The 24064-nt window shown below is 62.0% G+C and overlaps 1 protein-coding gene across 1 annotated transcript in view; it reads right to left on the bottom strand.

Moving 5' to 3' along the window:
- Positions 1-266: 266 nt before the first annotated feature.
- Positions 267-24064, bottom strand: part of Ski (SKI proto-oncogene) — a 62852-nt gene continuing 39054 nt past the window's right edge. The window contains exons 2-7 of the mRNA XM_004863799.3: positions 5783-5908; positions 5569-5684; positions 4943-5205; positions 4548-4840; positions 3755-3985; positions 267-3416 (exon numbers count right to left, since the gene is read on the bottom strand). Of these exons, the coding sequence (XP_004863856.1) occupies positions 3225-3416; positions 3755-3985; positions 4548-4840; positions 4943-5205; positions 5569-5684; positions 5783-5908 (1221 nt within the window). The 3' untranslated portion in view covers positions 267-3224. The remainder of the gene's footprint in view (positions 3417-3754; positions 3986-4547; positions 4841-4942; positions 5206-5568; positions 5685-5782; positions 5909-24064) is intronic.

Raw genomic sequence — 24064 nt, 5'->3', positions numbered from 1 at the left:
GGGAGGGAACCCAGCTGTGAACCGCCCGCCCCCTGCAGTCACCAACAGCCCAGTCTGGCGTGGCACAGCCCAAGGAGCCCTGGAGCTGGCAGGGGCCACTTTCTCCTCCCCAGTGACATGGCCGGCCCTTCCGGGATGGGGCCCCCCGGGACAGCAGTGCCCTTGCTGGCCCCAGGCCCCAGGGTGGCTGTGCACAGCCCCCCCCACCCCCCCCAGGACCTGCGCCAGGGTCTGTGGGGGGCACAAGCATAGCCGCCGCGCACGCGCGCGCTTGCCAATCCTTTATTGTATGTCATGTTCCAAGGGGGCGGGAGGACTGACAGGTACACAGCGAAGTAGATAAATATGCCAAGCTTTTTCTTCCTTTTTAAAATCAGGCATTTATAAACAAGAAAGCATACATTAATTACATAAAAATAGCTCTCGAGTAGCAGAGTAAGCCATCGTATTGTCATTAGCAGCAGCAGAGGAGACGGGACGGGCAGGGGCCCTGGAGCGCGTCAAGGTTGGACATGGCGTTTTTCCCTTAATTGAAAAAATGTCACTTGAGACTCCTGACTTAGAGCAAGAAGAGCTGCCCCTCGCTAGGCCCAGGGTGTGGCGGGCGGTCGGGCGGGCGCAGAGGGTGAGGCCGGGAGGGGATGCCACACGACCCCGACCCTGGCCTGGCCACTCCGTCCCACTGGCAGACGAGCATTTTTTCTTCCTCAGTTAAAAACCACCCAGAAAACAAGACAACTACCAAGTAAGAAAAGTTTCTGAACAAGGAGCCACCATATACACGTATAATACAATGGTGTAAAATGAAAAAAAGTATTTACATTGACGTTGTTTTTACACTGGCTAGTTCTGTACGGAAAGCGGGAGTCGGGTACGAGTTAGCTGCTCCACAGATATGAATGTTATTGCTGTGTTTTTCCCTTCATTACAATCTTCTTTCAGTATAGAAATAACGAGTCCTTAGGCTGAATGCACAACCACTGCGATAATGGAGTTCACACACAGGGGAGGCAGCCCCTTCTCCCTCCACTTGCAAAGAAATGGAACCCCGAGCCTGCCTCACTGGCAGAGCCAGGCTCGGGTGGCTCTGGGGATGCCCGTGGTCCACAGTGACCTACAACGGGGTGGCCGGGACGGCCCAGCGCCCTGCCAACCTCCCCTGGGGCTGGGACCAGCGGACGAGGTGGGAGCCGCAGAGCTGCCCGGCTGCTGGAAGGGGGCGCCTGCCCCGGTGCCACCACCCCATAGGTGCAGCCCAGGGGTGACAAACTCACAGGACAGCCACAATGCTTCCCACGGTCAGGCACAGCACCAGGTGAGGTCACCCAGGTGCCACAGTGGCCGGGGCAGGGCAAGGGGCAGCCCCGCCCAACAGCTGAGCAAAGCACGTCCCCCTGGAGCTAAACTTCCACCGGGGCCCGGCTCACCACCTGCAGGCCTGGCGACAAGGACATCACACAGAAGCACGCCAACACACTTAAAGCTTTGCTCAAACTAAATCGTTTAGTTTCCCTTGAAGAAATGACTGAAAACACACAATGACTGGAAAAACAAGGCTGAAAAGAGCACTCTGCGTGTTGCGTAACAAAACTGACCCTTTACAAGACACGGTAATAATGCCCATGGGTGGGTCTGCGGTGGCAGAGGTGTGAAATCCCATGCATACAGCTTTCATAACTGCAAAAGAAAGAGAAAGAAAACTCCAAATAAATGCTGCATATACACGATGTCCCTTTTGCATTGCACTTCAGGAAGGGGGGGTCCCGGCAGCAACCGAGCCCCCCTCAGTAAACCAAGGGCAAAACCCTGCAGACGGTTCTGTCACCGCAACAAAAGTCAGGGTTCAGCAGTCTCTGGGCTCTGCTAGGTGCTGCCGGCGGCTGACAATTTCGAGGTCACTTGTACCTGCACAAGCCATCTCCACCTCCCTCGGCACATGGCTGCCACGGGATCGGAGCGGACTTGGGCAAAGAGCTCCTGTGCGTGCTTACGTGAAGTAACACCACGATTTCAGGACGGGCGGCCGCCTCTTGTCTACTGGGAAATAATTTTTCAAGCTTGGGCATAAGAAACCGTATATAATTTGCATAAACAGGTGAGTAAACGAGATTATTTGGAATAAATGCAAGTAACTTCTTTTGACAGTGGCAGATTCAATCGCTACTGAAGACGGTATCGGGGGTAAAAAGATGTGAGTCAGGGTTTGCTGTACAAGATGCTGGAAGGCACAGACGAGCCCCAAGTTCGGTTTCTGCGTTGCATTTCCTTGTGATTCCCTTGTTCAACCAAGCACCAGAGGGGATTCTAAGCACTCGAGCACATAGGGTTTGAACTGCTCTAGAAATCTGTAAAAACCTCAGTTAAGGGGGAGTTTTAAAAAGAGAAGGGGAGATTTTTGACAAAGTGCAGTTCTAAATATATGCTTAAATGAACAAACAAACAAGTAATAGTAATGCTGTGTTTTGTTCCAATGCTGCAGCCTCGGTCAGGAACGAGGGGAAGCGGTCTGCAGATGGAGCGGGCGGTGTGTTCGGGGCTGGCCGAGGCTGCGCCTGGCGGCCCCGCGCCCCTGCAGGGCAGCACCCCGCTCACGGTGGAGGCGCCGGGCCGGGCCCACGGGGCGGCAGCGCGGACGGGCGGCGGTAAGGCGGGCAGTGTTGGGCTCATCTCGCACGCGGCATGCTTCCTGCTCTTCCTGGCAGCAGCAGGAAGACCCAGGTCCTTGTCGCTGAAAAAATAGACTCTGAAAAAAACCCCTGCTGTCCTCTTGCAGCCGCGGGCACAGATGAGCGTGATGGCTTGGGGGCGGCGCCGCCCCACCCCGCGGTCTCCAGAGGGCGGTGCACCTCGGGGTCTTTGAGTTCATCATAAAAAATGTGTCGGTTTTCTGAACAGCAAGTCTCCGTGTTGGTTTTAAATAGCTTATAACAAAAGTGTAAATGTTAGGACGTTCCAGCAAGCAGAGGCCCGATGCAGGCCGCCAGGCTGGCCTGGACTCTGCCGCAGCCCGAGGTGCGGCTTGCTCACTTGAACTTGGCCAGTAGAAAATTCTGCAGTGGATTCCAAAAGTGTGTGGTCACGAACACTCGCTTGGTAGTAGGCACAGGAGAGACGTTGTGCTGTGAGGCCGCAGAGGCGCAGGCCGGGCCCGCAGAGCCCCGCACCCTGCCTGCCCGCTGCCCTCTGCGCCCGGCGTGGTGCTGCCCTGGCGGCGGCGGCTCAGGCTAGGGCTCCAACTCCGGGGCGCCCTCCCCGCTCCCTCCGCTCTCAGGGCGCGGCCGCGGCCACAGCTGCTCCTGCAGCTCCTTCACCACCTTCTCCAGGTGCTCGCGTGCCTCGCGTTCCCGCAGCAGGTCAGCCCGCAGCTGCTCACGGTCGGCCTCCGCGTGCTGCAGCTTCACCTGCAGGTCCTCGATCTGGAAGGACAGGTGCCGAGGGTCAGGTGCCCTGCTCAGCTGTCACCCCCGGGCCCCCCATCTCCAGGCAACCAGCGGAAGGCGGCCCCAGGAGAGCCCTGTGGGTGGCACCGGGACTGGCGTCCAGCCTGCCCCGCACAGGCCGGGACACGACCCAGAGAGCTCCAAGGCCTGCAAGGGTGTCCCCGCTGCTCCCGGCCCTGCGGCCTGGTTCGGCCACCTGCAGCCTGCACAGTGAGGGCCTGCAGGGCCAAGGACCTGGGCCTGGCACAGCTGCACCCAGCAGCTCAGGGAGCAGCTCCACCCGGGCCCGGCCCGGCCCCGCCCCCCGTCGGTACCTGGGCCGAGTACTTGGCGCGCAGCCGGCCGGCCTCGCAGCCTTTGTCGCACACCCGGACCTGCCGCGCCTGCTCCAGCTCCCGCTTCAGGCGCGCCCGAGACTCGTTGGCCTCCTTCATCTTCTTCTCGTTTTCGGCACGGAGGCGCTCGATCTCCTTCCGCAGGCTGCGCTTGGCCTCCGTGGCCTCCCGCAGCTTCTCCTTCTTGGCCACACGCAGAAACTCCAGCTCCTGGGGACAGCGGCAGGCGGTCACCGCAAGCCGCCCTGGGCCGTGTCTCCCCGGCTCTGTCCTGCCGCCGATCAGCAGCCTGGAACCCGTGGGGCCTGGGCACACCTTCCTCACGCAGCTGCCACATTCGCCCGGGCGGCCACTGCTCGCGGAGCAGCCCAGGGTTGTCAACCCAGCCGCCGTGACCCCACCCCACCCAGCCCACACCAAGCTGTGGACACCAGGCGGGAAATCGCAGCTCCACCCCGAGCCCGCGACCGTGGAGGGCACGTGAGGGAAGCCCAGCAGCACGCACCAGGGCTGTGTTGTGCTAACGCCCACAAGTGTGAGGCCGCCCCAGAGCTGCCAGACTGAGCTGAGGAGTGAATTCACCGCTGGGCAGGCAGCCCGGCTCCTCCTGGCCCAAACCCTGGGAGACACAGCTCCGGGATGCGCTAGGGAGCTGGAGCGCAGGCCTCAGGCTGCCACTCAGCGCCAACCTCTGCACACCAGAGAGGGACGTCAGCCCACTGTGAGGCCCAGCACAGTGCCGGTGCCCAGAGGACTTGCGCGGAGGCCTCACCTGGTGGAGGCTGCGTTTGGCCTGCAGCGCGGCGTTCAGCTTCTCCTCCTGCTTCACACGCATCTTGACCACTTCGTGCAGGAACTTCTCTTTGGCTTCCTTGGTGTCCAGCCCGCCCTCCAGGGCCTGCCGCAGGTGCTCCAGCTCTGCCTCCAGCCCACTGGGGGCGTCAGTGTGGGCTGCAGCATCCGGGGCAGCCACGGGAGGGGCATGCACACCTGGGGAGCTGAGATCCTTGGCGGAGCTGGACGAGGTGAAGGACGGCGAGGACAGCGAGGACAAGGAGGAAGCGACTGGGGACAGAGCACAGTGGTGAGCTGCAGGGGGAGAGGGCCACCGCAGAGCCCCAAGCTCCCCCGCCCACAGCGGGCAGAGAGAGAAGCCAGGTCACTCACGTTCCTCTCTGCTCTCCACTTCGACCTCAGCCTCCGAGTCCTTGTCCTCCTCCACGGCAGTAACCGGCAGCAGCGTCTCCAGGGCTCCAGGGGTGTCTGCAATCAGCTTCCGCTTCCGGGGCTGGATACAAGTGGGCAGAGGCTCGGGGCCCCGGGGGACCATGGTGGTGCATGGCGGGCTGCTCGTGGCCTTCTGCTGGGCTGGCGGGGCAAGGGCCACGTTGGGGGCCCCTGCCGTCTCGAAGCTCTTGTAGGAGTAGAAGCTGCAGGGGCGCAGGTGTCAGGCTGGGGTGCGCCTACCCCCGGGCCCCACCTGTAGCCCACCTGCCACGGACAATCCTGGCTGCCCTGCTCCCGGGCTGTGACATGAGGAGATGTGTTCTCCTCCAACCCAGACCCTTTACACCAGCTTCCTGTGGCTGAGAACCGTGGGGGTTTCCCGTGGCCACACGCCCAGGGCCCACGAGGAGGCCATGCTCATAGATGGGCTCTGTGAGTTCCACAGCTGCACTCAAGGTCTCAGGAAGCTCTAGACGGTCCACCCTGGTGCCAAGCACACAGTGCCACGCACACACCTTGCCGAGGTGTTGCAGGGCTGGGTGCCCTGATGCCGAAGCGCCACTCACCTGTCTCGGATCAGGGCTGGGAGGTGTGGGGAGATCTCTTTCTCGCTGGATGACACTGCAGGGGACCAGGGTCGGAAAGCAGAGAGGCGCTGGCGAGGGTGAATGCAGCCCAGGCTCTGTGGAAAAAGTCGCAGCAGGTCCCAGGGCCTGCCCAGCCCTGAGCAGAAGGCCCCGCACCCACTTCCCCTGGACCCAGGCAGGCCCCGTACAGCACCTTGTTGGAGGAGCTGGCCAAGGTCCGCAGCCAGCTGGACTGCTTGTCCTTCTCAGAAGACGCGGGGGACTGGGAGGAGGCATCGTCTGTTTTGGGTCTTAAGGAGGCCGGGGGTTCAGAGGAGACCTGTGATCGACACAAAAGGCCCTGCTGGTACCTGTGGGCTGGGGCAAGGTCTCCCCGCCAGCCAGTCCCTGACTGAGGAGGCCCCGAGGTATGGCCCCGAGGACGCACAGCCCTGCCCTCCGTGCACTGGAGGCTCAAGCGGCCGGCAGCATGCAGCAAAGTGGGCCTGGTGCGGCCGGGAAGGGGCAGCACCCGCGAGGACACAGAGAACGCTGTTGTGCTGCCGAGGGCTGCTCCGAAGTGACCTCACCCGCAGCTGCAGTGGGCCTGGGGGGCTGGTGTGCCTGGCGCAGCAGCTCCACCTTCCCAAAACCCAGGGGGCGCGAGATGGCCCCAGACTAGCAGCCGGGGCCGAGCCACACGCACATGAGGCGTGCAGTCTGTACCTGTGCCGAGGGGACAGCAGAGCAGCCTTTCAGTGCCCACCCCCGGGGAGCTTTCTCTACACGGAAGGTACCTGGCGTGCCCAACAGGTCAGACTGCAGATGTCCCTGCCATCAGGAAGCTTGGAGAAGCGCTCCCTGCCCCTAACTTGCCCAGGCGCCAGGCCATCCCTGCAGAGCCGCAGCGACAGAGTGCAGTTTGGCCCCTGCACCCTGAGGTCCATCCTTCCCCACGGAAAGAACCAACCCCAACCCCAAAGCTCGAGCTCAGGTGGCCGTTTGCCGCAGGACCTCCCTGGAGCACAGGACAGGAGGTTGGCGCAGGGTGGCAGGAGGGTGGCCCCAGGGCACCCATGGGCCTCTCTCCTCCAGCCAGGGAGCCTCAGGGGCAGAGTAAACAGGGTGGAGGCTCCCCAGAAAGCAAGACCACAGAACTGGCCCCACGATGGGCAGGGCCTCTGCTTCCCAGGGTGGGGGTGGCAAGGGCGGCACACTTCCAGAATGAAACTCGGCAGAGGCCAGCCCAGCGCCAACAGGCTGAGTGTGCAGGTGTGCACGCTGGGACCTCTGCCCGGGTCCACGGGGCTGAGGTGAGGCGCAGGACACCCCCTCTACACTGGCACACGGGCCTGGGTCGGGGGAGCCAGAGGAAGGGCGACTGTGCCCACAGATGCAGCTGCCCAGCTACCCTGTGGTGCTTCAGGGTAACCCCACTCCACAGAGGCCCTGTCCACGGAGGCCACAGACGCAGGCGGGATGGGGGGCAGAGTGGCCTTCCGGAACTGCAGGACCCTCCCAGGGCTCAGGCACGGCTGCTCCACCAGGGTGGGGCTTCCTGTCTTCCAGGTGCAGAGCGAGCTCGTCCTCACCGGGAGGAAGAGGAAAGCCACAGACCCGGCGCCGTCCGACGCCGCCGTGAGAAACCTCAGGGACTTCCGGGGCAGTGCCAGGCACGTCCGCTGAGCCGCCAGGGTGCAGGGTGCCCACCGGGCAGACAGGAAGATGGGGCTGGACAGAGTCAAAGCCCCCAGCCTGCATGGCGTCTGACCCCGAGACGGGGGTGCTCTGGGTACCCGAGTCTCCCCGACAGCAAGGCCTCGTGGCAGATAGCACCTCACAGGGCACAGGGGGGCACGGCCTCGCCCTTCAACACCAATTCACTCGAGCGCAAGGGGGTCTGTCCAGCAGGGAAGAAGTGTCCGCCGGGCACCCACGCCAGGGAAAGGGTGTCGTACATACGGCAGGCCTGGCTGTGGCTCCCCAGCCACTGGGGTCCCAGCACCAGACAGCCTGGGACGGAGCTGTAGCTGTAGCTGGTGTAGAGGTACCACATCCCTCTTCCGTGAGGCCCCAGTAAGACCCCCCTGCCTCCCAGGGCCTCGAAGCCAGCCCAGAGCCCACAGCCCCTGAGGGTGGGAAGCTGCCGAGCCGCTGGACAGGCTGGTGTGACAAGACCAAGGGCCACTCGGCTCTGCAGGGGCCGTGCCCAGGAGCCTCACACTGCGTGCAGCAGGGCTGGCCTCCACGCGGTCCTACAGCCACTGCTCTGCTAAGCAAGGGCAGTGCCCACCCCACAGCAGGGCACAGCCCAGGCACGGAGCCACCCAGGTCATGCTTCCAAGGAGCAGGGGGAGGCAGGCGAGCAGATGTCTCCGAAAGTGAGGCTGGCCTGGCTCCTGCCGGGGGCTCAGCCCATGCCAAGGCCCTGCCAGGCTCAGTCCTCAGGCGGCAAGACCTGGCAGGGCAGATTCTGTGGGAACAAGGTTAGCTGGGCGCCGCTGCCCAAGAGGCCAGACCAGCTCTGTGGGGGCCTCTGGGGTCTCCACCTGGTCCGTGGCAGAGGAAAGAGACACGCAGGGGCAGCTGAGGACTCGGCTCCCAGAGTGTGGGGACCTGGGACTTAGCCAGCACAGCAGAACCGGGGCCATCAGCAGTGCACCAGACCCAACAGCAGGGCTCAGCCCGTCTGCCTAGGCGGGTGCCAGCTCTGCCCTGGGGACCTCAGGAGGCCACTTGCTCAGGTGAAACCATCTCCACGGCCACAGCGTGGCCCCCTCCACGCAAAGGCCCTCTTTGCCGGTGGGGTTAGGACTGGGGCTCCCTGCCTGCACCCTCCTGGCCAGACAGAGCTGGCCTGAGCCTCAGCAGCCAGGCTTCAAAGACCCCCAGGGTGACGTAGTGAGGTGACCCGGGAGTCCCGGGGGCACAGGCTCCATCAGCAGCAGTGGCGGTGACCCCAGAGTAGATGGCGCCTGTCTGCAATGTGGACACAGCGCTCTGGGCGCAGGGTGGCACTGGTGCTGAGGGGCAGCCTGGCCACCTGCAAAGAGGACCAGCTCTGCACCCTGCAGCCAGCGCATTTTCCACGGCCAGACTGTCCCCAGAGGAAACAGTCCCCGGACTGCTCTACCCGGGGCCAGGAATCCTGCCACTAGGGATGGACCAGGGACTGTGCCTGGTGAGGGCAACTCAGGGCCCTGCAGAATGCAGAAGGCAGGCAGGAGTGCGGCACGGCCAGGCCACCGCTCCTGAACGTCACAGCGAGGGCAGTGAGGAGGGAGACGCCTGGGGAGTAGAGCGAGGACCTGGAGTCGTGGGCCTACAAGATATGAGAGAGCCAAGGCCACCAGGAGGACACCAAGGGCCTTCCTGACTAACACATGCAAGTGGCCAGGCTGAGCTGAGTTCCGGCCGGTCCCTCAGAATCAAGTCACAGACCTGCCGCTTCCTTTCCAGCCCCCAAAGAGCAGAGAACAGTAAGAGACCACCACCCCAAAACCGGGGGCTCTATCTCCCACCCGGCAGCGCTGCTGCAGAGGCAGGAGAACCGCTGGAGCCTGAGAGCACCCTGCAGCCTGAAGGCACAGTGCCTGGCAGGAGACCTCTGGTACCCAGTGACCCAAAGCAGGCTGGGCCCAGTGGCCTCCCGTGGACACGGTGCCCAGCTCCATCCCAGGCCTGTGAGGTGGCTCGGAGGACACAGCAGTGCACACGGTCCCACCCAGCCAAGTGGCCAGGCAGGGGACGGTCACTGTGGTCCTAGTTTACCCTGGCGGCTACTGCTCAGCTGGGCGGGACTGAAGTCCTTTCCCTCTCGCTGTGAAACCGATACGGGGGTCATGGCCTTGAACCTCTCTGGACACGGGGCACAGGCTGGGCTTGGTCCTCACCACACCCCAATCAGAACAAAACACACAGGCGTCTGTGTGGCCTGAAGTGAACCTTCCCCGGGGCAGAGCCAGTCAGTCCCGCGAGCCTTCCCGCGCTTGCTGACACCCGGAAGCGGAGGTGAGCAGAGCCACGCCAGGCTGCCTGCGTATCATGGTCTCACTGCAGCCAGGGATGGCACCACTTTGGTGGCCCTCGAGCTACAGGAATCGCGGCTCCTGAGTTTGGAGATGACCCAGCCTGAGGACACATTTGTGGTGTGTAGGGCTGGCCACAAGGCGAAGCCACCGTACAGGCCACGCAAGATGACACCGGTGGGCGACTCCCAAGGTGAGGGCCTTGCCTTCGCACTGGAAGCTCCTTGAGAACTTATGTGGAGGGGAGAGAGGCAAACATGCCCAAGGGTGTGGTGTGCTGGAGCAGCAGCCCCAAGGAGGACCTGGGCCAGGAGTCAGGGAGAGGGCTCCATGTGCAGCGCAGCCCACACGGTGGCCGGCCTCAAGGTCAGTCTGTCTCCAGACTGTGGGCCTGCACCCCACCTATGCCTCCCGCCAGGTGGCCCGGCCCCCGCGGCCCACAGGCCTGGCGTCACAGCCAGGGTTCCCCTTCGTGCAGGCTGCTCCACAGGCCAGGGGCACAGTACCTCACCGCCCTTGAGTGAGAGAGGGGCAAGGACTGTTCTAGAAGGGGACACAGCAGTCCCCGTCCTCCCCTGGCCAGGGGGGCTGACAGGCCCAGGGGGAAGCAGAGGGCACCTCAGAGGCAGCCTCAGCCAGGAGCCAGCTCAGAGGGGCGCACTTCACAGTGTCCCCACCGCTCACGGGCAGAGCTCTACAGGCCCACGGCCCGCCTGCCCACAGCCTCCCCTTACTCTGAGCCAAGGGGTGGTGGCCTTCCAGGGGCTGTGGGACCCAAGCGCCGGGCCACCCGCACCTGCATTTCCTCACACAGCGCGTCCCACACAAAGGCAGTCACTTGCTAGGCCTGGGTGCAGGTGAAGGGTCCTGGTGGCTCTGGAGCCGGACACGGCCTGGGAAGCCCTGCAGCCCCAACACTGGCGTGTGCACCCTGCCCCGAGCACAGTGGCCCCATAGCCCGGGTCTGGGGGTGAGAGTCCTGCCACAGCCTGGCCACCCTCCAAGATGACAGCAGAGCACAGACAGACAGGAAACAGGGTTGCACCTAAATAAAACTTGCCATTCAAAATTGTGCCATTTTCATGAAACTTTTGTGCTTCAAAGGATACCATCAAGAAAGTGAAGAGAAAACCCACAGAGTGGGAGAGGGGGCGCAAATCCGATCACGGGAAAAGGGGCCAGCGTCAGAAGATGCGAAGCACATCTACACCTCACCACCAGAGCCACCCAGCAAAGCACGGAGGAAACCGACAGACACCACACTCGTGTCCTGCGGGCACACTCGGGGCCCAGCACAGCCAGGTCGCCAGCACGGGGGCCCCAGGAGGAAGGGGAAGGAGGAGACGCACACGGGATGAAGGTGCGCTCCGGACACGTACTGCCTCCCCAAGGATCCAATCACTGCACACCGCACTTGCAATCAAACAGAAACTAAACAAAACCAGCTGACAGCAAGTGTTGGTCAGGACACCGGGGCAGAAACTTTCACGGCTGGGGGTGGAAATGCAAACGGCACAGCCACAGGGGAACTGGTCTGAGGCACACACAGCCACCATGGGCCCCACAGAAGCCCGTTTTGGGGTGTGAGGCCCAGAGAACTGAAAAGCTGAACATCTGGCCTACAACTCCACAAGCTGTTGCCCCTGGAAGAATCTAGATGAAGGATACAGGAAATCCGTACAGCACATGCATTTTTTACAAGTGTTTATTTGATGATAAGCTTAACTTAAAAAAGAAACACCATGAGCCAGGTGTGATGGCACGCACCTGTGAATCCCAGCACTTGAGAGGATGAGGCAGGAGGATCATCATTCTGAGGCCAGCCTGGGCTACAAAGCAAGTGCAAAGCCAGCCTGGACTATGTAATGAAATTGTCTCAAAAGAAGCAAAGCAAAACACAATCCACAATGAGGTGCTACTTCGTACCCACCAGGATGACTGTAACTTTTTAAAATGTGAGTGTTAACAGCGATGTGAAGAGAGTACAGGCTCCTGGTAGGAAAATGACTCGGCTGTTTCTGACTCCCCGTGTGACCCAGCGACCCTACCCCTAGGAGCTCACTGGATCAGGGAGGACACCTGCCATGCAGGCCCATGCCACGAAGACACAGCGGCTCTCTCTGCAGGAGCTCAGGAGGTGGAGACAAGCAGTTGTCACCACCGGGTGGCAGCTGCACAAACCACGGTCCAACCCCGGGGCCGTGTCGCTCACCACAGCGAGTAATGTGGCACGGCCCGGGCAGCAGGTAGCTGTGATGAGCCGCCGTCACAGGCCCCGTGACCCTGCTGTGCACAGCGGGCCGGCTGGAGGCGGCCGGGGGCTTGACAGGCCCTTTGGGTGGTGTCCTAACGCCAGGTGACGGGCATGGCTGCGAGCACTAAAGCTACAACCCCGGCTCTCTGCAAGGGAGACAGGCTGTGATATAACAACGATAAGAGCTTTAATAATATTAAAACCCCCACACACGACGATGACCCTTGGCTGCAAACCTAACCCAAGGCTGAGGCTGCCACCCACTCGCAGCCCCCAAGCCAAGTGCAGAGCTCACCCTGTGCCACGGCCGGCACCTGGCCAGGCCTGACTCCAGAGCTCAGGGGGAATCTCACCTCGTGCTCACAAGGCAAAGCCCATTGGTCAGCAGGTGGCCTGGCTTCCAGGGTGACCGTCCAGCCTTGTCACCAAGGCATGCATACCCATGGGCAAGCCTTCTCACTACAGGCCCCGGAGTGTGACAGCTGCCATCCCACGTGGAACACCCTGGTACCAGCTGGGAGGCCACCAACGCCATGGGGATGGGGGGGGGGTTGCTCCTGCTACAGACAGAAGCATTTGGGGGTGCAAGAGGGTCACCCGCTGGACAGGGACGGTCACCCTAGTCCGTCCTCCCACAGCGCCTGCCTGGGGCGATGGCCAGGCCAGCTGGCTGGGGCACAGCAACACCGACAGCTGAGGGTGCAGCATGTGGCTACGGCCCGGGCCTCGAGGGAAGCAGCATGGGGCTGCACCCCATGGACGTGGGCCTCCACTCCTGTACAACGCCCACAGACCCAGAGAGCACAGGAGGGGGACAGGCCAGCCAGTCACTGCTGGGGCTCCTTGGTGTGGCTGCACCCCCACCCGGGGCAGGCAGCCTGTTTTGTGATTTTTGGGCCATCAAAGGGTAAGCAGACAACAGAAACGTCACCCAACACTGATGGCATCGACCGTCCCGTCCAGGCATCCATCCTTAGAACCCCTAGCCAGGGATTAAATGTCACTACTGTCAAATCCCAAAGCTGCCAGGTGGCTCTGCTGCAGAGCACCCCACCACTCAGGGTTCTTGGCGTCTCCCCAAAAGCCAGGTCCACGTCACACGGTCCCCTTTGCTGCCCTGGGAGGCCCACAGGCACCACCCGCACCCAAAGGGGCCCCAAGTCCACAGCCCTCCTTGACCCAGGGAGCCTGGGGCTGCTGGTGAGAAGAGAGGTTCTGGGCAGAGAAGGGGCCCCAGGAGCCTGCATCTCCTCTCAGCTGGAAGACCAGGGTCATGCAGAGCAGGAGCCCCAATGCCCAGGCTGTGTGTGTGGCATGGCAGTGGCGGCAAGCCCCAGAGCACGGAAGAAACGCTGGTTGGAAGAGACCAGGAAGGTGAGAGATTGGAGCAGAACAGGAGTTGCCAGGAAACCACCCTGGTACAGTGCAGAGGAAAACGAGCTAAGAAAAAGGCAGGGACCGTCACAGGATGGACAGACAGGGCTCCAGGAGGGAGCGTGGGGGGACACCCGGCCTGCACAGCCTCAGCTGCCTGTGTCCTTCCACACTGGTCAGCGAGAGTGCAGGTCCTCACCTCAGCCCAGAGCCCACGCTCCCGCCCTAAGTGCTGAGACCTCTGCTGACGCCTACCGCGGCGGATTCTGGCCAGTTGAGTGCTCTGGCTCCACATGGGACGTGCAACACAGAGCCCCATCCTCATGCCGAGCTTCCAACCCCTTCCAACCCCAGGGCGCTGGGTTCCAGCTGGCATCTGCTCTCCCAGGGACCTGCCAGCCCTGCCCGCACCCAGCAGGAAAGACGCTCCCAAGGGTGGCGCCGGGCAGTGTCACGCTCCAGTCGCTGCTGCCAGAGGCACAAGTGGAGCTCCAAGGGCTGAAGGTCCTGCTCTCACGGCCCAAACAGCACCACAAACGACAGGCACCCTGCTGAGGAGGCTCTGCACAGCCCACACATTCAGGCCTACAGGGCGGGGCCCCAAGGCCGGCCAGCAGCAGGCAGGCCACACAGCTCTCCAGTGTGTGCCACGGCTGGGCCCAGCAGGGGACGCAGCCAGGCCAAGGAAAGGTGGGAAGAGCTTCCAGGATGCAGTCCCCAGGCCCAGGGTGCCTCTGAGCAGACCCCGGCCTGGTGTCTGGCGGGTCCCGAGTGCGGCCTGTGGGCAAGGGACTGCGTCACCCTTCCCAGCCCTCCACGGGCCGGCCAGGAGCAGGACATGCAGCGCGGGCCTCGGGCTCCTGCTCCACAGTGCACCAGGATGGGACGCACACCCCGGAGGGTCCCCAGCTCCGAGGTGGGTGGAGCTCGTGGAGGGCTGGTCTGCTGCCAGGACCCAAAGCCTCCTTGGGGACAGTGGGCCGCTGGCTTCCCCTCCAGGCTAGCCGTGCAGCCCTCACCTGGGAGTCGGCCCTGTCGAGCTGTGGGCCTTTCCTGCAGATCCACACTTCCAGAAGTTGCAAAGCTATTTCTGTAAGTACCATTACTATTCTCCACATGACAGTTCACATTTCATACCACGTTTAGCCTATTCTCTGATTACTATAGTACCGAGGAAGCAGACTGAATTTGCAAGACAACCCCAGGCCTCTAAATAAAGTAAAAATACCAATTTTGAAGATTCACTTTGTATTGCTTTAAGTAGGTCAGGGCTGTGGTTACTGAAACGCAGCTGACAAGACTTCTCCAAGGAAACTGAGTCCCCAGAACCTGCCCAGCCCCAGTGGGAGAGCCCAATGGGTGGCCTTCCCGCCACCCCCGGAGCCCCCAGGAGCTGGTGACAACACGCTCCCATGCATGGAGCTGGGCTGTGGGAACAGGGTGCCCCCTTCAGAGAAAGAGGCACCCCAGCCATTCGGACACCGGGTCGGTGAGCCAAGCTCCATATGTGACCAGTGCCTGGGCTCTCCAAGGACACTGGACAAGAGTCCTGACGTCTCACTTTTAGAAGCAGAGACTAGAGTAGGGTGTCCCCCACTTACAGCCACCCGGAAGTAACCACCAAAATGATTTCAGACCCAGAAACAGAATCCAGAGGATGCAGCAGGCAGGCCCACATCGCACTGGGACTTGGGTGTGCTGGGCTGGGCCGGGGCTTCAGTCTGAGCGGGCAAAGGGAGCTCTCCCTGCGTCCCTGCCGCCCAGCAGACATTCCATCGCGATGACTCAAGGCAGGCGGGGCGGCCTGGCTGCCTGCCACCGTCCCAGAGATGGATGGAGACAAACAAGCCTTCCCGTCCAGCTGAGAGGAAGTGCAGCAGAGGAGCATGGGACGCAGGCGGCTGCACAGGACGCTGTGGGTGCTGTTCTTGGAAACTGATTCACCAAGAATCGGTCTCAGTTCAAAGAATGTTTTGGGAAAAAGGCAGGAGACAGCGATAGAGTGCTGCACACAGGGACTTCCTGAGGCCCCTCCCTCCCCTCCCGACCCCAGCCCCGTCCCCACTTCCGCCCTGCTTCCAAGGGCGAGGGGTCCCTGATGTGGGCCCTGGCCACTGACCTGCCTGGCCGTCCTCTGCAGAGGCTGAAGAGGAGCCGTAAACCCGAACACCACACGTGGGGCGGCAGTGGGGACATGCCCTGACCCCTGAGCATCGGGGGCCAGCGGAGTCGGCACTTGGCACAGGGCTCCCGAGCCCACACTGCCCCCACACCCTGCACCTCCGCCCACCTGCAGACCCGCCACAACCCTTGCCACACTGGGTCCCCACTGCCACTGCTCCCCGCGGTGGGGGCCCTGCCACCCGCTCTCTTCAAGATCAGAGGGTCCCCTCCCAGGTGCTGCCTGCCACACTTGGGGGCAGGGGATGAGTGCGAATCCACACGTGGGGTCCGGTCTGCCCAGGGCTGAGGTGGCGTCTGGGAGAAGCATCAACAGGTGTGGGGCACAGCTAGACTTGGGGCCCCTTTCCCCGGCCGTGCCTTGGCCTCGTGGACGCCTCCTCCCCACAGGGCGGCAGAGGCTCGAGATGGGGGGGAGTCCCCGGGACACAGACCCGGGCCCACTCTCCCAGCCACCCCTGCGCCTTGAGGGAGGCCCTGGACCGGCCATGTGCGATCTGCTCGACTTCCCACGCACCAGGCTAGGGGGCTTGCACACGAGGGGTCACGCTGCCAGCTCAGTGGCCAGGACACCCCCACAGCCTGTAGGGGCACAGCCAGGTGAGGGCTCCTTCCACTGGGTCGCCCACCTGTGGGCACTGGACACAGCAGGGCCTGGCTTGAGGAAGGCCCCACCCAGAGACAGCAGACAGCAAGCGGCTAAGCAGGTCACACCCTGGCCTCAGTTCACAGAGCCGAGAGAGACCGAGAGGCCACTCAGAGCAGGAGGCCAAGGGCACCACGCGCAGCGAACACATGCGGGTGCACACCTCTCACACGCATGTGTGCACATGTGCACAGGGAGGCAAGTCGAGACAGACTGCCAAGCACTACCACAGGGCAAAGGGACTACCGTAACTGCCCTAGCTTCCAGCCCTAAGATAAAGTGGAGTTTAACAATCCGGAGAGTTCACCTTGGCGGGGGGGGGGGGGGGGGGGGGGTTACTGGGGACTGAACGCAGAGCCTTCACGCTGAGCTACATCCCCGGGTCTTCATTTATTTTCAGTCTCACTGAATCCCTAAGTGGTCCAGGCCGGGCTCCAACTTGTGATCCTCCTGTCCCAGCCTCCTAGAGTGCAGGGATTACAAGTGTGCACCACTATGCCCAGATGGAGTACTCATGCTTAAGGCAGCAGCTGAGGGCACCACTCCTTCGAGGCAGGGCTAAGGGCCCAAGCAGCCCCTTCCTGGGGGATAGCCCAAGACTCCAGAGGAGGCAGGAGGACCAGCACCTGCCCGGGCACAGGCCTGGAGGCACCAGGGTCCCCAAAGGGAGGGAGTGTGGGTGGCCTGCACCACATCGCACTTCAGCCACCACAGAGCTGGGAAGGGCCGGGGGAGGCCTTCTGCTCAGCAGGGCAGCGTCAGCTCACTGGCCCGAGACACCCTCGAGAGCACAGTCTGTGGTCCATGGCCTGCCCCACAGACACCAATGTAAGCCCAGAATGAGACATCTGGAGATTTCCATTTTGCTTCGAGTGGAAATTCTCCTGCCCTGGGAAAACACGTGGCCACACCTTCTGTTCAGGGGCCCGTGCCTTCTCATCTCAAAACCTAAGTAATACCTGCCCGAGTCCCCCCCAAGAGGGTGCCTGCCTCTCCGCATGGCGGGGGCGGGGCTGGGCCTGCCACCCACCGCCCCTCAGAGGCTGAAGGCTGGGCTGGGTCTGGGCACTCCCCAGAGCTGGCACCTGGCTCTTGGGAACAAACAGCCCCTCCACTCGCTTCCCTTCCGGCCAAACGTGTCCCAGAGCTGGCCTGGGACAGGAAGCCACCGCTGGGCTCAACCCTCTGCGTGCTTAGAACCCTAATTTCAACTCTGATAAACTTCTGTTTTAGGAACCAAGTCCCGTGGGACAGCAGCACGCGTGTGTGAGCAGCCAGTGCGTGCTGTGTGTGTGTCCACCGCCCGAGGCCACCCGTGTGCAGGGCGCTCCCTTTGGGGCTGCAGTCCTTGAGCCGACGCAGGCGAGGCTCCTTCCCGCCCAAGTGCCACCGAAGAGCAGCGCTGCAGGACGGGATAGTGCCCTGCTGCTCCCGGCCCCCCACTCTCCAGGGCCAGAGGGAGTTGTGCCACGTGTGGAAGGACCCAGAAGTGGAATAAAATAGTGGAGCTGCTTCACGCGCCGTTCGTTTCCATGTTGTGCTAAGCACAAAACACACCCGCTCATGCTCAAGGTTCAAACTATGAACTGTGCAACTCTGGTGATTCCTGAGCTAACACTCTCACATCTGCATCCAAGACGCTATGGCGCAGTACACAGATGCAGGTTAATAAACGTACGTTTCCGATTTTCTCTCCACTAGCAATGATGCTAAATGGCAACTGAACACCACTGCGGCCAAGTGTGACAGTGCAGCCCGTGCTATGATCCTGGCGCCCTGGGAGGCTGGGACAGGAGGGCCGCAAGTTCACACCCAGCCTCAGTGAGATGCTGTCTCACAATGAAAATTTTAAAAAATAAAAAGAACTGGGGACGCAGCTCAGTGGGAAGGCAGTGGGTTCAATCCCGGGTACCACATCAAACCAAGCCCAACCAAACCCCATCAGGCCCAGCTGAGAGTGAGCAGAAGGGTGGCGGGGTTTGTACCTCAGCATCTACAGCTGTCCTGGGGCTCTGGGTCTGGACCCGGGCAGGGTGGGCCCCCAGCCACACATCCTCTGGGGAACTGGGCAGAGGGCTTCCTTCACAGAAGGCTCCTCTTAAACACGTTTAGAATTTTTCTTAAACAAAAAGTCCAAAATACGCTGGACTCTGCTGAGCCACGGAGCACCGAGACCACGCCCAGGGCTCCCAGGGCCAGGGCCAAACAGGGCTCAGCCCGAAGGCTGGACTCACACTGACCGTGGGGACTTGGAAATGATTTTCTAGTCCATTAAAAACAAGCTCTTCCAAAGGAAGAGCCTCAGGACCGCGGGTAACGCCTTCCACATGCACGTCAGGAAGCCAGCCAACACCAGGAGGTGGAAATTCACTGGGCAGATGGGGACGGGGACGAGGGCACCAGGGCTGCCTGGGGCGGCCGGACTCCACCAGACAGCCCTGACGCCCGCCGGCCACCCAGACCCTGTTGCACACAGCTGTCCACTGGCCGCCAGCCCCCAGGGGGCCCCGCCCAGCAACCACTCTGGCAGGAACAGAGAGGCGCTCTGCTGGTCGCTCACATCCTAAAAAGCAGTTTGACTTCCTATCAAGCAGGTTCACTTCGGGGGTGTTCACGCACAAATGGACGCTGAACATTGTTCAGCACTGACATGAGGACCTGGGCCAGCTCAAGCACAGCGCGGTGCCCCCTGCCTGCCTGCTGCTCCCTGCCCTCCAACCCACAGCCACATGCACAGCACCCCTTCGGGCTGAGGGAGCCGGGCGTCAGAGCACCAGTGCAGGCAGCCGGCCGCAACCACGCACTGCTCTCACGTCCCTGGAGGTAGGGGTGCCCCACCCTCGCACCACGGTGCCTGGCCGTCGGCTTTGCTTGGAGGCACACAGACAAAGCTCACCCAGTCTCTACAAGGAGAGGCAACTGGGCTTCTCTGACAGTAAGAACTGTCAGAACACAAGGCACAGTGAACCCGGCTCCCTGCACCGAATGCACGGAGGTGACCTCCAGGCCCGTGTCTCAGGTGTCCGAGGAGGCGGCAGCCTGCACCTGAGTGATTGTGCAGGGTCCCACAGCCTCGTATACTGAGGCCTCACCTGCAGCCCTGTCAGGGCCTGGCCTCCGAGGGGCAGCAGTGATGGCAAAAGATGCACCTGAGACCTAGTGCAGCTGTCCTGCCTGTCACCTCAGAAGGGGCCGAGGTCCCCAAGACAGCTGGCCCGAGTGGGCAGGAGACAGACCCAGACCCGGCCATGGAGACTTGATGCTTCGAGTGCTGCAGGCTCAGCACCTGCCCGCCTGGCCTGGCGACCTGGAGACACTCCTGCCCCCCCAGGAAGGGGAGGCGGGCCAGCCCCACCCGCACGTCGGCTTTGCTTCCTCAGCCTGGCCCCCTTCTCTGGCTGATGTCCACATTGTTTTCTCTCCATAGACACAGACACAACACTGAGTGGACGGCTCCCTGGCCTGTGGGCAGCTCTGAGCGGGCGCAGCAGCCGCTCATCTTCCGGGTGGTGGGCAGCGAGGCCGCACCCAGACACCCGGACACACATGCACATACACACCCACACAGGGAGTGTCTGCAGCACCCCAGGGCCTCAGGCGGAGCCCTGCTCACAGTACCCACAGGTGTGTGTCTGAAGACGCAGCCCCTGGCCTGCCTCAGAGCAGCTGCCAGGCAGAGGACGTGGCCACCAAACCTCACGGGGCGGCTCAGGCATGGAAAGGCAGGGCCTCCAGACACTCAGGAAAAACCACCACTTCCCGACACACAGACACGAGCCCTTCCAGGAGGCGGGTGGGGCCCTTCCATCGAGGGCTCCAAGACACTGCCCTGCTGAGGCCAGCTGAGGGACGGGGGCCTGGGTAAGGCCCCAAGCTGGGGACGCCAGCAGGGCCTGCACTTCTGTGTGTGATGGGGGAAGGAGTCCAACGTGTACAAGGACAATGACCAGAGCTGGACTACACTCCTCTGAGCACCATGACTACCTCGACCCACGGTGCTGGACATCCAGGCTGTTATCAGGGCTCCAAGCTGACTGGTCGGCCAGGACCCTGATGTTCCAGAGCCCTACCAGCAGGAGGGGGGCTGGGCCACCCAGGAGCTGGAGCCCCATGCCTAGGGCACAGGTGTGGTGCAGGATCAGTGCAGACTGGACTTGCCAACATCACTGGCCTGGCACCAGGGGACAGGGCTCAGGATGCTGCACCCTGCTCCCAGAAGCCGGGGTCCCCTCTGAACCCACTATCAGCCCAGAGCTCCCGGTGGAGGCCAGGGTGACCAGCAGCCCCCAATCAGGCTACATCCTGTCCTGCCTCCACTGTTTTGTCATTTAGGGGGCTACTCGCTAACACCTCAACCCACGGCCTGCCTTCAGGTTTCTGCCTCAAGGGGCAGCAGGTGTGCCCACCCAGTGGCGTGGTGCCAAGCAGCACTTCTGGAAGCTGTCCTGACCTCCTGTGAGCATGGGGGCAGCGCCCCTGAAGAGCTGGTGCTGTGGAGCAGGGATGGTGCAGGACGCTCTGGACTGGGCCAGCGGCCCTCCATCTGGAAGGCACCAAGGCGGCCCTTCTGGGGAGGCCTCTGGGTGAAAGGCAGGTCCAGGCAGCTCTGTCCCCTAGGGGCTGACAAGGCGAGCCGGGGGAGGTGGGGTGAGCAGTGCTCCATCTGCCCGCACTGCACCCTCCGTGAAGCACCCAGAGGCCGCCTGCCCCAGAGACAATGTGCACAAGGCCACCATGCCGCGGGGCCGTCCCCTTCACAGGCTGGCCATCCACAGTGGTCCAAACTGGGGAGAAAGGACCCTTTGTCTGAGGGCCGCGCCGTGCCCTGCGCCCACGGCCGAGAAGGGGAAACGCCCACCGCCCCTCCCCCACAGCTGCAGCAGCGTCCAGGAAGGGAGGCGTTTCCTGTGTCCCCTCCCCCAATCCCCCGCATTCTTGGCGAGCAGCAGACAGCAAAGCAAGAAGTGAGGAGGGAAGCCAGCGGACCCCTCAGGCACTCCCTCTGGCCGGCCGCTGCAGAGTTGGGCCAGGAAGGAAATGGGGGACAAGGGGGAAAGGTACCCGGACAAGGGCCAGAAAGAACAGCCCGCACTGCAAGGTGGTCTCTGCCGGGAACAGACTATGCCAGTCTCCCTCTGCCGGTATCCACTAGGCCGCCAAGTCCCCAGAGGACTCAGGCGATAAGAAGGGTGAGTGAGGGTGGGATCTCTGGCAGGTGGAGACAGCACACACCCCCGGCCCCCATGCTGGAGTCCATGGGTTTCCAAGCAGAGCACTGAATGGATCAGCAGAGCTCCAGGCTCGCACCAGGCTGGGTTTCAATGGCATCACTGCAATGGTGGGACACAGAGCCTTCAGGTGGGAACATGCTGGGCCCTCGGTCCCTGGAGCAGCGGCCACCCTCCTGGAGCTTGGGATCTGGCCCAGGAGGAGCAGAGAGCACACTTAGGGTACAAGTGACAGCAGCCAGCTGCTCCCAGAGCCAGAGAACAAAGGCAGGAGCACCAGGGCCTCCTGAGCCAGCAACCAGAGGCCCTTGCTCCTGGATGGCATCCTTGGTGCCTCTCCATTATAAATCACCCAGTTTACCTCCTCCCCTGCCAGGGCAGCCTGGGGCCCCAAGAGGACACATTCCTCTGGACCCCTTGCCTTGGGCTCAATGCGACACTGTGCTCCGGACCACACCAACTTCTAAGAGGATGAGGCTTCCACCTGGCTCCGGACCCCGGCAAGCAGGAGTCAGCCTGACACGGCACTGACCTGGCAGGGCTGTGACTCCCTGAGGTCCACGTGGCCACCTGCTGTGGGGCTCAGCAAAGCTGAGGTCTGCTGCCCATCCCCAAACCTGCCCCCATTGAGCTGGAGAGGCACAGGGGCATGAGCTGAGAACAGCTGACCCCATCAACACGCAGGGGCACCAGGGGACGCAGGGCAGGCAGGGGTCGTCCTGCTCAAGGTGAACCAGCCTCACTTTCCAGGCTGCAGGCAAACTCCATGACCCCAGAGAGCAGGGTGTTGAGAGGCAGGTAGACGGCTGCCACCCACCCCACTCACCCCAGGAGAACTAAAGCCAGAGCACCTGGTGAGGCACTGTGGACTGGCACCTGCTTTCTGGTACACATGTTCCTGGCCAGAATTGCAAATGGGTGACCTACTTACAAGACTTTTTACTTTACATTTTAAAAAATATTTATTTTGCAGTGCTGGAGATCAAACCTGGGGTTTGTCCATGTTCTACCCCTCAGCCACACCCCCCAGCCTTACAGATTTTGGGTGGGGGGTACAGGAAGTACCAGAGATGGAACCCAGTGATGCTCTACACTGAGCTGATTTTTTAACTCAGGGTTTCACTGAGTTGCCTGGGAGGCATGGAACTTGCAATCCTCCTGGCAGTGGCCTTGCCAAGTGGCCGGGTCAGGGGCCTGCCTGCACACTGCAGCCGACCTACACCTACAACTCCTAGGATGGGCACCAAGCAGTGGTGGATGGCAGGAGCCCAACCTGGGCTGGCTTAAACGAGTCAGGTCTCTACCTACGAAGGCAGGACACAGGGCAGAATGCTCAAGGATACCCACTCAGAACCGGGGCTTCTGTGGGACCCACCTGGGCACCCACGAGGAGGCCACTGCTCTGGAGGTGCAGCGCTATGGGCTGCAGCGGCTGGAGCAGCGACCCGCGCTGTCCATGGCCCATGCTGAGGCCTCCCACAGCGAGTCTACTCACAGCTCTGTGCAACAGAGGTACGGCCAAAGCCCCCAAGTCTCCGGCCGAAGGCACCAACGCCACCCCATGGAGGACACAGGACACCTGTGGACAGTGTGGCTGGCAGCTAGAAGAAGCCACATTTCCCACCAATGAAGACCAATGAAGACCCACCACCTAGAAGACCTAAGAGTCTTTCCTGAGGCCCCTGGCACCCTGGGGCCCAAGTCCTCCTAGCAGGGGAGCCTGCAGGCAAAAAGGCTCTGCAGCTCATCTGCCCACACAAAACCAGCAGGGGCCACCAGGACTGAGGACCAGAGAACACCTCGATGTGTCCTCCTCATCAGAGCTGAGGCTGAAGAGCGGCTTCTCCACTCATGTAGCTGGGACTCCAGGGCCAACAGGAGGCTCTGAAAGGAGGGCCGGGGTGGCATGGTAGTAGAGCTCTTGCCAAGTGTACGTTAAGACCCAGGGTCTTATCTCCACCACAGACCAAAATCAAAAACAGAAAACACCTACCTAAGGAGCAAAGCCAGGCTTGAGGACAGCCACACTCTGATGTTCTGGCAAGGAAGACCCCAGCACCCTCTCCCGAGCTGACGGAAAGCAGCAGGCCCACGCTGCTCCTAGACCTGCCCTGGGCTCTAGGCCTTTAGCACCTGTGGGGATGGACAGAAAGGACCTCTGACTACAGAGCCTCAGGGAGAGCTGGGTGGGGTGGGGAATTCGGTGTGGGTGAAGCAGGGGTGTATGTTCCCTTCCTGAGTGACCTCGACAGAACATGGGCCCTGGGCCCTGCCGGCCTGTGAGCAGAGTGGCCCAGAGCGCCAGATTTGTGCCGTATCAGCACATGCCAGCTCCTGAGGGGAACTGAGGTTCTCTACAGCCCAACAACTTCCTTGTGCTCAGGAAGAACCAAAGAAAAGACCAGCCCGAAGAGCACAGAGAAACCCTCCATTCTTAGCCACCCAAAAAAACACCAGGAGCCACAAAGGGTGGCTCCCCAAGACCAGCCCCAATTTCCCTCCAGGCACTGGGGCCTGTGAAAATTCCTGCACAGGCCTGTGGGCAAAGGGCTTGGCTGAGAGCTGTGGTGCCCTGGGGGGCCAGGAGGGGGTAGCTGGGGCCTGCAGAGACCCTCCCACGGGACCAGGGCCATCTGTCCAGCCAGAGCTGGTGGACACTTAAAGAGCCAGGAGTGTCTGTGGAAAAACCAGACTGTCCCCTCCCTCCTGCCCATGGCTAAGGTCTGAAAAGAACAGAGCTGTGACCATCATCCAGGTGCAGGAAGCTTGGGAGCTCTGTGACTCC

This window comes from Heterocephalus glaber, unplaced genomic scaffold (assembly GCF_053883595.1).
Source record: "Heterocephalus glaber isolate CG9 unplaced genomic scaffold, H.glaber_assembly_v1.0 deba00001447, whole genome shotgun sequence".
Lineage (NCBI taxonomy): Eukaryota > Metazoa > Chordata > Mammalia > Rodentia > Bathyergidae > Heterocephalus > Heterocephalus glaber.
Note: the sequence above shows the minus strand (reverse complement) of the source record. Positions and strands in the feature narration are given on the sequence as shown.